Below are 17,185 nucleotides of genomic sequence, written 5' to 3' on the forward strand. Positions count from 1 at the left end.
CCTCACCCGGACACATAGGACATGTGATCATATACAACAAAACAAAAGGTTAAATGCTAATTTAACATGCCAGAATTAAATCCCCCGACACTCCTTACTGTACTGTGGATAGCGCCACTCAGCCAGAAATGAGAGTACACTTAATGTCATTCTTGCAATTCAGCTCTATACGCAGCGCGCAGCAAACTTCAATATTAAATAGAAAATAATGATAACATGCAATAGCACAATGTGCTGTCATCAAAAAAATAAATAGGCTACAGTAGATTCCTACTTGTCAGACTAAGAAAATAGGTTGCTTTGATGATGGACTTCTGTCTTTTTCTTATGCTTTCCTGTGGAGGTATCATCTGCAGTGTGTTGCCCCTCTTTCACCCACATCTCTGCAAATCTTCAAGCAGGGAAGGAGGCAACCCCTGGTCCATCACGTAACCTAGACGCGGAGTCATCTCTATTGTCACGTGAGTGCTGATAGTGAAAGTCCATTTCTGATTTTATTGTTGTTTGCACTATAGACTGTTCTCACATTGCAGCAGCGCTTTACATTTTTCTTTTAAAATAGCCTATGGTTTAGATATTTTATGTGGTCTATGGGTGAATCGACATAAATCACTATGAGGGGGATACATTTTTGTCCCCACCAGGGATAAAAATAATTCAGCAGAGGCAGGTATATATAGACCAGAGGGGGAAACCCCCCCCCCGGCAAATCGCACCCTGCCTGTAACCACGCCTAAGAGTGATGTCATAGGGTCCTGAAATACACCTGTACATCACTGTAGTGAGATGAGAAGTCAAACCACAGGAGGCCAGCAAAGACAGTACTTTCAGGGGGTGATAAGTTACACTTTAAGTAGAACCTCAGTGGACTGATGTAGATGCCTACTTAAGAAGAGAAAAACGTTTCAGCAACAATCTAATCAAAGATTGTAAAAAAAAAAAAAATGTTGCCATGAACAGCTAGGTGGCAAGCGAGCTATTGGACACATGCATTTATGTCTCCACAGAAACTAAACCAAAGCAATGTGCATTTCACATTAAAGCTGTATTTCAATATTCTCTAAAGAAAAAGTTTTGTGATCAAATCAAGTGCTTTTGATATCACAAAGAGGTGGTACACTGATTTTGCTTTAGCTTGTCAGAATGAATGGTGTGTCAATTAGGTAGCCAGGACAACAGCCCATTAAAAAACTCTATTGACATTAACTTACTTATGCATAAAATAAAACAAATGAAAATTCAATTAAATTAATATACAGAATAATTTAAAAAATGCCTCTACCTCAATATTTCAGGCAACTCTTCAAAACTCTCTGCAAATGAAATAAATTATGCTTGTAGCATGGCCACATTTACTTTGACCCCATCATCTCTGATTTAACTTTGACAGACATTAACCTAAATACCATGATGACAATGAATGGTCTTGGGCTTCAGCTTCAATGAGTGTCCCCAAGTTTAAATTTACAGTTCTACTGATGCAATCAGGCAAAATGTATGCCCTGAAGCACATCTATAGAGCATTATGCCAAATAAGGACATAAGCAGTACTTGAGTTTGACCAAGACCTTTTCGCTGCCCGGCCTGTGAAATGGTGTTTTAAGAAAAACACATTGTAACCGTCACTACTGATTCTTAGATTTGTTTTGCGTCTGAAGAAAAGGTTAAGCACATCATCTATCTGAAAATTCCCAAATCTGCAGTCAGGCATGAAGTTGGCACCCAGATAAATCATGCCATCACTGCCTCTGTGTAGGGCTGGCTAGCTGATGACAATAGCTAAACAGCTAAACACTCCCAAAAACTCCATGGCAAAGGTGTTTATTTTCATGAAGTGCTGAGCTAGCACATAGCGATTCAACTGCTGTAAAATATATGCTTTGACATTCCTACAGACACAAAATAATGTGCTGGTCATTTTAATATATGTTGCCAGATGAACTGTACTTACAGACGTTAGCTAGCAGGGAAATGAGGATCATTGTTTAAATTGAGGAGCTGAATAACAAACTACCTTGTACATGGACTACCACAGGGTGGTGCTATTACACAGAATAAACAATTTAAACACACTAAACTACATTTGTAGCAGCAGAACACTCCCTATATGGGATCTTTAAAGGTCACACATTAATTGAGAAGAATCAGTCTTTGGAGACAGAGGCAGGACTACCTCTGTAACAGGATGATAGAAAGTCTTTTTAGCCTTTGATGACTTCTGCTTCAACTTTCTGGACCAATCCATCTCCTCTTGGAAAGGTCCTTGTGATGATGGCCATGGGCAATTCATTTCTTCTTGCCCTCTTGGGTGAGGATGAGAGGCGATCTGGATCCGATGACACTGGGATGAGAGGTCTTGCGTTCATGACTGCCGCTACCTCAGCCATGAGTGTTATCAGAACTTCATGTGTCAGACAGAATTTTTTCTGTTCAAGCAGCATGCAGTCCAGAATATGACAGATACCAATCATACGTTCTCACAAGCCACCCATGTGGGCTACATGGGGTAGATTAAACACCCAGGTGCAGCTCTGTGTGCTCAGGTACTTCTCCACATTATTGAATTTGGACTTGTATTGTCCATCTCCAGTTCTCGAGAGGCACCAACAAAGTTCGTGCCCAAGTCAGATTGTCCTTCGTCAGGTGATGTGTCACCCCTGACACTTGTCTTGGACAGTGCAGCAGGAGGCGCGAGCTACGTGTGCCACTACTGTGATGAGAGTGCTGAATTTTAAGAAGTGTTCAAAGTGTTGAGGTTGTACCACATCTCTGGTAACATGCGTGAGACTTGTCATCACCTGGGGACTTACCTCAGAGTCAGAGGCAGGTTTGATGAGGTCATAAGTCTCTTGAGGCTCAGATGGGTGCAAGGATTCAGGTTGGAATGGACATACTTCCACTGGCTAGGACATGATGCTTGATGGATATGCTAAATCCTGTTGTGCATGTAGACACAGAATCTCCTTGACTGGTTGTGGATGTGTCCTAGTACGACCTTGCTGTCCATGTAGTACTTAATGTTGTTGAATGTCACATCCATCTCTGTGACTATCAGCTCAGTGATCTCCACTGCAAGTACAGCCACACACAGTTCCAGTCTTGGGATGGTTATACCAGGCTGGGGGACCAACTTTGCCTTTCCAACGTCAAAGCCGACTTCAGTTTGTTCTTCGTGGCTTGTCACCATAATATAGGCTACAGCTGCAATCACTTTTACTGATCCACCTGCAAAGACTCAGATTTGTCTTTTCTGTGCTCCTGTGGTGGAGAAGGATATGTAATGGTGTGGTATCTGGAGTTCCTGTAAGTCTTGGAATGAATTCCTCCAGGCTGTTGTTAAAGTCAGGGCCTGTGAGCAGGACATTGAGTGACACTCTTCCATATGGTGTGCTGGACTCGAAGACCACTCAGATCTTATTCAGCTTTCTGGGATTGTACATGCCAAATAGGGGGGGTACCAGCACTCTTGTTCTCGTTTCAGGGGTGGTGTGACCTCTGCGTGTTCTCTGCTGAGCATGTTCTCCATGAACTCTATGCAGTGGGCCTTCATCTGCGGTCATTTTTCCAGTGTGCGCCAGAGTAAGACAAGGTGGTCATGTGCTTCACTTTAATTTAGCTGTTGCACAGCTGTAGATGGCTTGCACCACCATCCATTAGGATGGATGTTTTGTAGCTGCTCACCTCTAGTGGTCTGTGGGCACTTCCAAGGCATACATTACCTATGATGACCCATTCTAGGTCCAGTCTTTGAGCAAATGGTGCATTGTCTGGACCACTAATCTGCTCACGGACCTTGTGTACCCTCAGGATATCTCTTCCAAGTAGGAGGAGTATGTTGTAGGAGTATGTAGGAGGAGTATATTGGTGGGCTGCATCCGGGTTAGGTATCTCTGAGTGGTTGTTACGGACTTGGTATCACTCGAGGAGTGTATGTAGAGGAACGCTTTTTTTCTGCTGACTCCACAGTGTAACCACAGGCTCTTCTCCTTGCAGTCTCTTTAAGTCCAGCACATGTCTTCAGCGTATGTGGGTAGGAGCACCCGAGATCTTGAAGACATTGAGGAACTCAGACCATGTAAGGGATTGGTTGCTCTGCACATCCAGTATTGTGTACATTCTCTTGGATTTCTCTCTGTGTCTGGTTGGATACACCCTGATGAGGCATATCTTGGAGCATGCTCTTCCACTTAGTCCTTCACCATACACTTGTGTGCACCTTAAAATGACCTCCTCGACGTCTGCTTTGTCCTCTTCCCTGCCATGCTCTGAAGCTGGAGGGGATTACTTAGTAGCTGGTTTGAGTAGGATCCAGGACAGCTACTTCCAGGTAGCTGGTCGAAAACAACGGGGGTATTTTGAATACACACAGAGATTATTCGACCAATGAGAATTTGGTCGGATGAGAGCATATCGACCAACTAATCGACCAGGAGACTAAAGCCCTAGAGATATTTAGCAAGGTCGCTGGTGGTTTGAGAGTGGTCATAATTCGTTCCATAGGGCATTCTGTGGACAGGCTTATACACTGGAAATGGGAACTGCTGATTAATGTTCTGTTGTAATGTGTAATGAAGCGTAGTGTAGACAGAAGCAGCAGCTTGCGTTTGGCAGATATTGTGTGGGTGGGGTAATGTTGGCTTAACATCATCTCTCTTAATTTTGGTTGGCAGTTTGCTTGGATGGGGAAATGTTGGGGTACCATTGTCACTCTTTATTCCGACAGGCGGATAACCTGTGCATATGCTGGCTTGCTCTGTCACATAGGCAGCTGTTTGCTGGTATTGGCTAATTTGCAAGGCCAGACTGGAGGCCTTGCTGCGTACTTCTGTATCCAGTTCTAATAAACTGCAATGTATTTGCCTCTGCTATGGCAGCATCTTTTTCTTTTTCATCATTTAATGCATCAAGAGTGACTTGAATGTGTGCCTGCTCAACCTTAGTTCAATATCCCTTTACGAATGCACTGCTCTAGCTTGCGCTGCCTCAGCTTTGCTCTTGCCATAGCAATCACTAAGTCAGCCATTGAGCTGGACAATGAACGAGATGCCTGTAAGCTTACACAGCAATCATCTTCATTTCCTTTGTGTGTGTTGTCAAATTCTTCAATAATGACTTTGTGTTTTTTAGATATCAGAAGGAGAGTTAAGCTGGCGTGAGGGCTGTCTGAATGCCTTTGTGCTATCCACTTAGCTCTTGGGATTGTGTAGCTCCGCAGGATGACTGTTGTTGTCTTCACCGCTGGCAGTGTTATCGACTTTTCACTGTTTAGGCCTCCCAAGCTGATGATGCTAGCTATCCAGCCAGCTAAACACTCCCAGAAACTACACAGCAATGGTGTTGATTTTCATGAAGTTTACTGAGAATCTTGTGAAACTGTAAGCACAATATGGATGCAATACCAGAATTATTAAACAGTATTAAACAGTAAGCATAGAACAAGTTCAAGATTCAAGATTTAGTTTTTTGTCATTTTCTTGTGTATTTGCATACACAAAAAACAAAATGCTGTTCCTCTCAGCACCCAGCAGTGCAACAACAGGAAGGATAAAGATATACTGTATATCTAAAAATTCCCTTTAAAAAAATTATAAAAACACATAAACTCCAAGAGAGAAAAACCCCCAAAAACAAACAAACAAAAAGAGCAGTTAGCAGCACAGTGCACTACAGTGCATTTGGAGAGAAAAGTAGTATATCTCAGTTTGACGTAGACAGTAAGTATCGTATGGTAAATATCTAGGCAGATAGTATGGAGATACGGAGCTAGCCTAGCCACATAGCAATTCAGCTACTGTAAAATATATGCTTTTACATTCGTACAGATACAAAATAACCTGCTGGTTATATTAATATATGTTGCCAGGTTAACTCTACTTACAGACGTTGCTTTAGCTAGCAGGTAAATGAAGACCAGCGTTTAAACTGAGGAGCTGATGACCGCTAATTGTGCATATCACAGACCATGAGTTGCGGTCGCCTGGTTTCTACAGCCTGGCTCACACTGGAAGTGAAAATTAAATAAGAAACAACCTTGTACATGGACTACCACAGAGTGGTGCTATTAAACAGGATAAACAATTTAAACACACCAAACTACATTTGTAGGTGCAGAACAGCTTCAGTTTTCTCATTATCCCTACCTCTCATGACATTCAGAGAAAGAAACAAAGCATCCTGCCAACACCTACTCTGTGAGAGAGCTCTTTCAGTTCAGCTCAAAAGCTGAGAGCTCCAAACCTCCACACCACAGTGTGGGCAGTTCTGGCAGAGCCATGTGCCTAAGAACACTGACTGAGTGCAACAGTTGGACTAATAACAGAACAAAAAAAATAAAATGGATGCATAGCGGGGACAGCCACAGCTCAACAGCTGAGACGCAGGTTGACTTCTGCCCACCTTTCTTATTCAGGAGCGGAAGATGTCCACAATGCCTCTCAGGTCTTAGTGCCATGAGGGGCGGTGAGCTCGCAGCTTCAGCCACTTCAGGGTAAAGCAAATCACTTTAATATGTTAAGAAGATTAAGCTGGATAAATGTCTAGATACATTTTTTGAAAAGCCACGTAAATCTCTAGTGTTTTTATTTGGGGAGGGGCGGTGTGTGAGTCAGTTGAGACGATCAACACAAGCCCACCAAAATGCAACGCGATTGGCTAGGGAAAATTGGGCTTATTTGAGATTTTACATTTTAAGCTTCTTGAATCTAAGACCATCCCACCTCTTTCTTATTATTTTTAACACCAACCTTTGGGACAACAAAACTATGGAAAAAAATACTGGTCACAGTTTCATGTGCCACTGCTCTCTCGGCTTAGACTCAGCTGTCTTATCCTGCTTATACTTATATTATAGCCTTAATTGTGCAGGTCAATGTTTTTCTTGAGAGACTGCTAATCTGCTGGTGAAAGCATGTAAGAAAATACACAAAGAGGAAGAGAAGGAGGTTAAAGTTTAAGGTCCCTGAAGTAAGGTACTTGAAGGGCTTTGAGGATCTTCTTGTACATTTTTCAGGTAAATCTTTCAAGTCAAATTAATTAATTGAAGCAGGTATATTCTAAATGCAAGATGGATGGTTGACTTTTTTTATCTTAAGAATTAGCAATCTGAGGGTGTCCGCCTGTCAGCTCACTGTGCTAGAAATTGAGTGTGAAAACGAAAGGGAGAAATGGAACAAATAATGTAAAGGGATTAACAAATCATTTGCATAACATTTTCTCTGCTTCCAAACTACAGGATCAGGAAAATGACGACGAAGACAGTTTTATCGTCTCCTGTTCTCAGATCAATCAATGTATCAATGGACCTGATTGCTGCTACCATTAATGACAGTCTTTTAATGTCAAAAGCAAAGTGAATCATGGCTAATACATCTTGAAAAACAGAAAAAACTCTACAAACAAAAATATCAGTCAAAAGGTAACTGAACAAGTTGGGAGATACAGGAATCATTTCCCAAAGAAAACCTTGAATACAGTGTATCTTTGAAATGATACTTTACTTTTACTGTGCCAAATGTGTATTAACCTGTTTTTTTCTTACACTTTCTCTCAACTCTTCCAGAGTTAAGACAATAAGACCACTGGGGAGATGAAGGGGATGGCATTATGGAGAGTTAAGCATTATGAGCAGCCCTGAAGCTGTTCTTAAAGAAGGTGAATCAGAGGATTGGGACATAACTGTAACTAAACCCTGTGCCGGACCACAAATGAGAAGCACAAAACATTTTGGGCAAAATGCCACTAAGCCAAGCATCTGGGTCTTAAGTAAACTTCACATCATCACTTTTAACTTTGTGATTACTTCTAAAAGAAAAGAGGCTGTCAAAGTAAAGAAAGTCAATTACCTCAGTTTTAAGCATAAGTACCAAAGTAATCTTGTCCGCAAAGCTATGAAGACTGTCTAAAGTTACCAAAGATAAATTTATTCTACAACAGTCAAAATGGAAGTCAAGAAACTTCCTCACAAAAAGATCTAACATGTACAAAAGAGAAGCCCAGAGATTTCATACAAAATAGAAAGATCAGAAGACAAAATGAAATCTGCACAGAGAAGCTTTATATTTTTGTGAGGTGATATTTTTGGGTGTCATGAGGACACATACATCTTCCCGCTGGACAGATCACATTAAGAAAATGTACAAGTTTCTTACTGTGCAAAAGTGCGACCTAGTCGTCTCCAGATCTTACAATGATTCCCTGGCAAATGTTAGGTTTCTGTAGCTCATATAAATAGAAATTTAATCTTGTATGTTTGTCTAAGTATCCACAGCAGCAGATGCACTTCCCATGCAGATTATGAATCTCTGTTTGAACAGATCTCACCGTCAATGTATATGAACTGACAAGATAGAATTTCTGTGTGAATACTGAATAATAATCAGGAGGCACAGGTTCAGGTGGTATTTTTATTAAAGACCCACTGCTACTCTAAGTCTTTGCTATTGCCTCTGTACTGAACCTTCTGTTTGCAAATTTCAATCTAATTAATGAATTTCATAATTGTCATATGTGGTCTCACGTTGGGAATTTGCACATGATTCCAACATGTGGAAACTAACCTTTGCATATTATTTTTTTTTCCAAGAATGGATGGTTGCAGTTAGCTAACACATCAGGATTATCCAGTTATTATTCGATAGTTATACTGCTATGTAAAAAAAAAGTTGACATCTGGATATAATGTCTATTCAATACTGAAAAAGTTACTATGTATAAAAACAAATGACCAATAAAAATTGTACACACATCATCTATTGGGTTGGCTTTACATGTGGAACCATCTCCTTTTCTCAGAGCTTTTGTCAGACTGTGAATTTTCTCCAATACCATGCTTGCATAAAAACCTGACCATTGTCATCTGTAAGAGCATCCCAGAGCTTCCTTAATCTGTTCTTATCCTCCCATTGATAATACAATACATTTTCATGGTAATTGAAATCATATTTTACTCACAGCCATAGAGTAAAAGTATTGCTGCCTACGCTCTGAGACCAAATGTTACATACATCTTGAACAATGGGGTATAAAAGGGCAGCTTCAAAAAATATAACACACTGTGTCAGTGTATAAATGAATGTGATGGGAGGAAACAGATGATTTAGAAGATGAAGAAGAAAGGAAATGGAGAAGCTGAGAAATAGGAAAAAATAAAAAATACTAGTTGTGGGACATAAATGTGTCATGTGCAAGCTCACTTATGCACAAGATACATTAGTACATATCCCTTTGACCTCAGTTCTGGCCTCTGACACCTCGAGGCAAAACAGCCTGCATGAATACCTTTTCTTGCACCTGTAGTGATCCGCACGTCACAGACATGCAACACAAGATGCAAATTATTCTTCTGTGTGGAAAGGTGGCTTAGGTGGTTTATTGCTTCTCTTCATTCTACTGAATATGCATAATCAATCCAGCGCTCCGGGTAGCAGAGGGTTGTAATTCTTTCCTCTTCAGAAGATAGCATTAATCATATACTGTATGTTGTGTAGTAATGGGCAATGACTGAATGGAGCGGGACACGGGTCAGCTTAACGGGGTGTTAAAATGACAAAGGGGAACATTAGCTAAGGAAATAAACTCCTTGAATCTCGGCCAAACACACTGATTTAATCCAGCAGAGCCAAAAACACCCACCTGATGACACAGAATATGCAATTCGATGGATATTACAGTACATGCTTCACTTGTTGACCCTCGCTGTCATACAGTATAAAGACCCAAGAAAGCACCTTGTCTGTTGATCTAAATATACACAATATACATACAACGAAGACCATCGCCTACTGAAAATAAAATCCCTATCTTTGTGCTCTCAAATCCCTAACATGAAGACCTATCAGGAATCCTGCATGGGTGGACATGTAGGCTTTCCTAGGAATGACAGGGTCTGCTAGAGAGGAACCCCACCCTCGCTTTCTCCAGCATGCCAACACAGAGGAGAGTGGGCAGCGCTGAGACGGCAGCCTGCCGTGGGCACTGCCAGGCTTAAAGCTGCCCTGTCGTCATCAGAGGCTTGCAGAAAAGAACGCTGAGATTCACCAAAAAAAGAGGAGGGGGATCGTTGCATTTAAATCCTCTCTCAACGCCCCCACATGTTTTAGCAAAGCATAAAAATCATTCACAGAGAGAGAGAAAGCGAAAAAGAAAAAGATAGAGGGAAATAGAGAGGAAACAGCTATTAGCAGCAGTAAGCAAGCTCAAGAGATCATAGTGAGGCAGCTCTAATCGCAGTAATGGTTTAAACCCTCATTCCATCCACCAGATGCAAGAAATGTCTACCCAAAAACAAGGCTTTGAAATCCCCCATGTCTAAGAATGTGCCCTGTGGCTATGGTCCTTACTGAAAGACAAAAAAAAGAAAAGAAAATAACAATACCAAAACTGTCTCCACTTTTGGAGTAACTATAAGGTAAAGATAGCTCCTGTGGCCTGTGCTGTTTACACCAACTACATCAAGGAAAGATGAGCAAGCTTGTATTAAAATAAAGGCACATAAATGAATAAGAAGACTATGTTAATGTCAGTGATCTTAACTGGGAAGTTAAACGTAAGCATGCTCCTATGGATGGGTTTGAGACCCTACTTTCACCTCTAAAATAAATAAGGCAATCAGTTTTTTAATTAAGGAAAAGACTACAGAACTCACTTTTCATAGACGTGCCTTAATTTTGCTAAATGTTGCACTTAGGTCCAGGTAAAATATCTAAATATCTCAAAACTGCTGTCTGGCAAAGTCACACTATTAGCATCATTAGATGAAGCTGTCTGAAAATATATGTTCAAACTAAAATAATTGTAATCAGGCTGTTTGTAAAGTGCATTTAAAGCTCACTTAAAAACACATTTTATGAAGGTTTAGGAACATGAAAACACATTTTTCTGGTTGTGCCAAAAGCACATCTGGATGAGCCACAAAGCCAAATATACACAAGCTTCTTTTCATCTTTTTCAACTCAGTGTTTTGGTTATTTTATTTTTGGAGACTTCAAAATTGTCACTATTCTTGTATTATTCTCTGCAGGCAAAGCTTTATCTGACAGATTTTTTGTCTTCCAGCCAAGTTTGCTGTTTCTCCAAAGAGCTTCTGTGAACGTCAGGAACCCGTGCAGCTCTTCTTCTCTGTGAAACACAATTTCCTAAAAGCATTTTAGGATTTGCAGTAAATATTGATGTTGAACTGGAACACCAAGAGAGATTTTTAACAGGACAAGGTGTGATACTGCCATTCGATATTTAGAAACTTTTTTCATCATAAATAACATGATTCATCTGCACTTCTATTTAATATTATATTTAATAATAATAATCAACAATAATATCAATACAGTCTAATGTACAAGATCTTCAGGTAGCAGGATGTTCCATGTAATACGTTTATGAATGTGATTTTTATAGGTGACTTCTGCTTAATTACTATTTATCTTATGAATTTAGATCCAATTACAGCTTTGGCTCCTCAACTCTATCCTGTGCCCATGTAAAACATGAGAAAATCTCTTTGTCTAGATTTGTCATCAAAGATACTCACTAAAAGCTGTCACTGCCGATCAAAACTAGGAGTTGGCTTGGAAAAACAAACTAATTGGGATCATTATTATCGTGCTGTCACACAGGCATGAAGAGTCGTTTCTACAGTGTGCATGTCAAATATGACAACAGGCAGGTCAAAACAAATAAATGCTGTCACTTTTGAATTTACATTTATTAGTGTCTTCTATGAATCATTGTGATTGTTTTGACACCTATTTTTGATTGCAGTGAAGTTAACAGATGATTCTGTGAATATGGACACCAGTGTCTTTGTATATTTGATCATATTTGGGGTATGATGTGTACACGTAAACATGAGAAACCTGTTTATACGAATCCCTGCTAACTTGGTTGTAATATTATCCAGTTGTCTGAGTGTTTGCATTGGTGCAGGTTTGTTTTTGACTCATTCACATTCATCAGATCTGTAATTTCTAAGCCAACTGAGTTACCTCAACAGTTGAGGATGAATTCAGTTTGGTTTCTAACTGCCTGGACACGTTTACTGCTTTGCTGGAATTTCTTCAGTAATGGAAGTCAAGAGCGTTAATAACGTTTGTCATCTGCATTACCACTGTCAGACTTTCACATTTATTTCAGCATGTAGACCATTATTTATCATCATATGATTGCTTTAATGAATGCTACATAACTTCAGTTAAGGACAAAATTGCAAATATGCCAGAGAATGATCAGAAAACTGAATAAGGTGTTTACATACCACAGTATCCAGGTGTCTATCAGTATGATAGTGCAAAATAGAAGCAATGCTTTTTCAGATTTCAGTAGCTATATATGACATTCTCCATAAAGACACTACATTTTAAATAGGTATATGTCTCATTTTAACATATGATGAAGATTATTTGCTGCTCTGCCCTGGTATAAAGGCATCGTTTACTTTGGTGTTTCAGAAAATTGACTGGTGCCTAATATTTAGCCAGAATTCAAACCAGAATTGTGTTACACACCCTCTTCTAAACATTAGCTTTATTCTTGAGTGCAAAACTTTCTTTCTACTACTTTCTTGATCTATATCGTACAGTCATGATATTTGATTTCAAAATCCTCTTCTACAGGAAATAATGCAACAGTTTCACAGTTTCAGAAGTAAATTTAGGACAGTGGACTTGCTTTTAAACGTGCATGCATGCATACCAACTTATTACGATGATTTCTAAACATGTTCCCCATGAAAGGATCTGGTCAGGTCTGGTCCACTACCAACTGTGATTAACTCTTTGCACTAATTTTGATTATGAGACCAACTGTTACCAAGTCATGTTGTTCTAATTTAGTTCATTAGCCAGTACATTAAACTGTAGATGCTTTTGGGACTTCTGAGTGTCATAAGGATTTCTAAAAATGCCCACATGTTTTGGTAACACGTACGTTCAAGTGATGAATAGTTGCACTGAAGTTTGGACACAGAAATCTACAGTTTCTGTGGCCCTTTGCTTTTGTTTTTGGTCATGAGTACCTATTTAGAGGCAGGTTTATGGGACCACTGCCCATTGCGCTCCATTACAATTACTCAGCAGGCATGCATCCCATCCCAGTAATGAAGTGGGTGTTACAGTGGGTGGATTCAAGCCTGAGAGGCCACTATTCTGTATTCCTGCTACTGGGTACAAGGGCTGAGTGGCAGAGAATAGCAGCAGCGCTGGAAGCATGGCACAGTGACAGAAAGCGTGGTGGACTGGCAGACCAACCACAGAACCACAGGCAACAATCTGAGCCTTCAATAGAGCGTATTTGCTTAAGTGTCAGGAGAAATGGAGAATTACATTTCAAAGCCCAGTAAATAAAGTTTGTATTGATTTAATCTAACATGTAATCTGTTTTGCTGTCTGACACTGATTCTGGCAATAAAAGAGAATCATGTAAGACAGCATTATAGATAATACGGCCATAGATCAAATGGAGTTTGGGCAAGAGAAGGGCAATAGATCATGTTCAAGCTAGACTGCTTAGCTGTGGAATTTATAAACTACCTCCTAAATCGAGGTGGCTTTCAATTTAAGTTTTCAATTTACAGATATAGGATTTGGTGTACACTTGATGTAATTTCATTGTCAACTTCAGCAGGGGTTCTCTGGCTTGGGAGCTGCATCTCTCTCAATGTCAACAAAAGAAAACTACACAGACAAAGATCCAATAAATGAACAATACACAGATCATCTAAATGAATCTCTGTGATAATTTTACACATAGCAAGAGTAAGTATTTTATTATACTACATGACATTCAAGTGCACTTCATGTAATGTCAACCCATTTTCAAAACTTCTTTACCTTTTCAGTTTATGAGGTATAAGAGGTATTAACAGGGCTAAAGTGTTAATGCCATCCTCTTCTATAATCATTTCCTTTGTTTTATCCTTGGCAAATATCATTGTGACACTGATATTCTTTATCTTTTAAATCAAATTTACACTAGCCTACTATAAATGAAGCTAAAATTTTAAAACTACACTCAAACTTCCAACAGCAGTTACTTTAGATTTCAGACTAGACCTTTAGATAAAAGACTGATAATTAATAATATATTCATTGTATCCTGCTTTGTTTTAGGGTTACGCTTAAGAATGTTACATAAACAAGTAATGTTACTTAAAACTTTAGTTATCATTACAGATATGGGTTCGTACACTTTAAAGTATATACAGCTTTGTGTGCTGTCTGCTGCAATTAAGTCTAATATTTGCAATGACATCTAACTGAGGATGGAGATTTACAGTCTGAAGCGTCACTAGTATGAAATACAGATTTGAGTATTTACCAGACAAAATCAGTCAATGATTTCAGAACATCAGTGACAGTATTACCTGCTTTACAATTTATGTTATCTGACATTCTGAACAGTATAAACTACAAGTGCAGATACGACATTAATGTACCTTGGTTTAACACAATTGTTCATTGAAGGGCTTTCAAATATGAAGTGCTAGCACCACTCTCTGGTGACAGAGATTATTACTGTGTCTCAGTGCTGGTAAATGCAGATAAAAGAAAGTAACACAGATGCTCAAAACTAGAGAATTGATATTTAAAATAATACTGAAATGTTTTATCATGCTCATCAATTTTGCAAAATGTTATGAATATCTAGTTTTTTTGCAACAATAACTTGTGTTCTGTTGAGATGGAGATGTGACTTATTTTATCCATTACTGCACTCTAGTGTTGAAAATAAAGATGTGCATGTTTGACAGTACAATGACAGACACGTCCCAAAAAAGCTTTTAAACATAATTCAGATGTCTTTGTCTGAGGTATGACAAATATGCTTCTGTTTAATAAGAGAGAAGGAATAAAATGCAGACACATGTACCAATGGATATCAACTTTATGTAAATATATGTTCTGTGACAGTATTGATCGAGTTAAAATTGTTAATATTTCCCCTTTAATAACCCAAAGTAGCACAGAATATGATCCCTGCACACTTGTACACAGAAAATAGAGGTTTAACAGAACTGTTTATGATTACTGTCATATCCACACACACACACACACACACACACACACACACACACAGACACAGACACAGACACAGACACACACACACACACACACACACACACACACACACCTCTTACCTTATGTGCTGCAGAGAAGTAAATCTGTGGGGCTTTCCAAACTGTGCTGATCATCTCTCTGAGTTTCCTGTCCTTTGGAATTATGAGGCATTTGTCGATGTCCAGCCCTGGATAGATCACCTCTAGACCGCCACTTAATTGAAGAGGAGTAAAAGATGAGACTCAGTCTATTCAATTCTGTATTGAATTCTGTATTTTAGCTTGTTGCAAAGTCAACAAGCTAAAACCCTGAGACCAAGATTTGAGGTTACAGCCAGCTTATTGAAAGGGGCAGTCCAGCGATTATTGTAATTGTATTGTATTGTAATTAAAATATGTAATAATAACAACAATAATAATAATAATAATAATAATAATGATAATAATAATAATAATAATAACAATGATTAAAGAATGGTAAAAACCTCTACCAGTAGAGGTAGAAAGATCCTGACTTTAACTCTCTTTTATGGGTCAAGCTCCAAAAACACAACAGACATAGAAGACATTATACAACATGTTTTTACAGGTTGGGTGGTACTCTTCATGATGAATAAACTGAACTTCACGTATAAATTGGTGGAGTGCCCCTTTTAAAGGGTTCTAAGTCATGAGCATGAAGTGATTAAGTACAATATCGAGTGAGCTTTAGTGACTGTCTTTGCCATGTTTATTTTTGTGTATGATTTTCCTTGTACATTAGTACCTATCTGAGGCATTATGGGCTACTTACTGGCAAAAAGAGGAATCCAGAGAGCTCATGGTGTCTGATGCTGCTTCCACACGGTAAAACCCAAAAACACAGGCACATAACACCAGAAATGGTGCCAGCACAGCCTGCAGAACAGCAGTGTTGGGTTAGAGGCAAGGTGTACTTCTTTTCAATAGATATTTAGGCTGCATTTACATTGTGTTCAGGAAATGTTTAATTTTTAAAAAAATATTATTGTTCTTTTTCTAAGCAAAATCAGACCAGACTTTGGCACTAAAAAGATTCTAATGTTGAAAGATATCTACTTGATTTGACTCATTTGGACAGCTGACGCTTCATATTAGCTTTAGACAAAACTTTTAAACACATTTTTGCACAGGCGGAGGACTGTTGACTTTGTCTCCCATCACTTACATTGAAAGCACATTTGAAGGGGGTCTTTTAATAGCAACTATGAACAGGAAGAATGATTACAGTGAGGAAAACCTTTTTCTGTGTTTCTGTGTAAAGCTCACGAACATTACATATGAAATATGTTTCCAGCAGTTGAAGAGCTGTACTTAACCACAGCTTTGAGGTACTCTTACTTCAGACTTTATATATATTGTGCTGCTATGACGAGTTGAAACGTATGTATCTATTCCAACTGCTGCCAGTCAGTTTATTATGACACCTGACCCCGCCCACACTTGTTATACTACTGGTGACACATCAGCATAATGAAAATCCAAGTTTGCTTTTAAATATTCATCTTAATTAGTCTATTTCTTGTTACAGCCAATGTCGCTGTTAAATTACAATTTTTCTTTTTAAATTTGTGTCACGCGCGTTAATTCGGACCCAACAGGAAGAGGCACGCGCTTCACTGAAAAAAGGTCTCGCTTGTTGCTAATGCGTCATTATATTTCCTTAATAGCTAATAGGTAGCCTACACTTAGTGAGACAGTGCAATACACATTGTCTCAAATATGTATCTCCTGTTAACAAAGTGTATTTTAAAATGACACAATTCTCTCTTGACTCGTGAAGGACATTTATTAAGTAAATATTAGCTGAAGTTTCCTTCGCTGGTTTTAGCTTGTTTATATTTATGCAGTTTATTTATTTCACATGTCGACACGGTAACAACTTACCAAGTGTTCGTGCAGACGGACAGCTGACATAATATTAAACTGCATACGGACTGCAGTCTTCTACATTGACATGAGGGTAGCTACATTCATTTTTCATACATTACCATGGTTCTGAAGTTGTGTACTTGTGTTGTGTTTTGCTGCAGGTTTCTCTTTCTGGTTCAGCTGCTGCCGCCTCTGCGCACTGCAGGATCCTACTGACGCATGAAGGCTGCAAGAGTTTCATATGACAAC

The 17,185-nt window shown here is 39.1% G+C and overlaps 1 protein-coding gene across 3 annotated transcripts in view; it reads right to left on the reverse strand.

Annotated features, from left to right (window-relative positions):
- The window catches only part of LOC137194838 (phosphatidylethanolamine-binding protein 4), a 57,192-nt gene extending 40,031 nt beyond the window's left edge, over positions 1 to 17,161 (reverse strand). The window contains exons 1-3 of one of the 3 annotated variants that reach the window (XM_067607026.1): positions 17,056 to 17,161; positions 15,840 to 15,943; positions 15,128 to 15,260 (exon numbers count right to left, since the gene is read on the reverse strand). In XM_067607026.1, the coding sequence (XP_067463127.1) occupies positions 15,128 to 15,260; positions 15,840 to 15,943; positions 17,056 to 17,058 (240 nt within the window). In that variant the 5' untranslated portion in view covers positions 17,059 to 17,161. Of the gene's footprint in view, positions 1 to 15,127; positions 15,261 to 15,839; positions 15,944 to 16,951 lie in introns of all 3 variants that reach the window. The other 2 variants (XM_067607034.1, XM_067607018.1) reach the window with 2 other exon arrangements.
- Positions 17,162 to 17,185: the final 24 nt, after the last annotated feature.

Source organism: Thunnus thynnus, chromosome 2, assembly GCF_963924715.1.
Source record: "Thunnus thynnus chromosome 2, fThuThy2.1, whole genome shotgun sequence".
NCBI classification, from domain to species: Eukaryota; Metazoa; Chordata; class Actinopteri; order Scombriformes; family Scombridae; genus Thunnus; species Thunnus thynnus.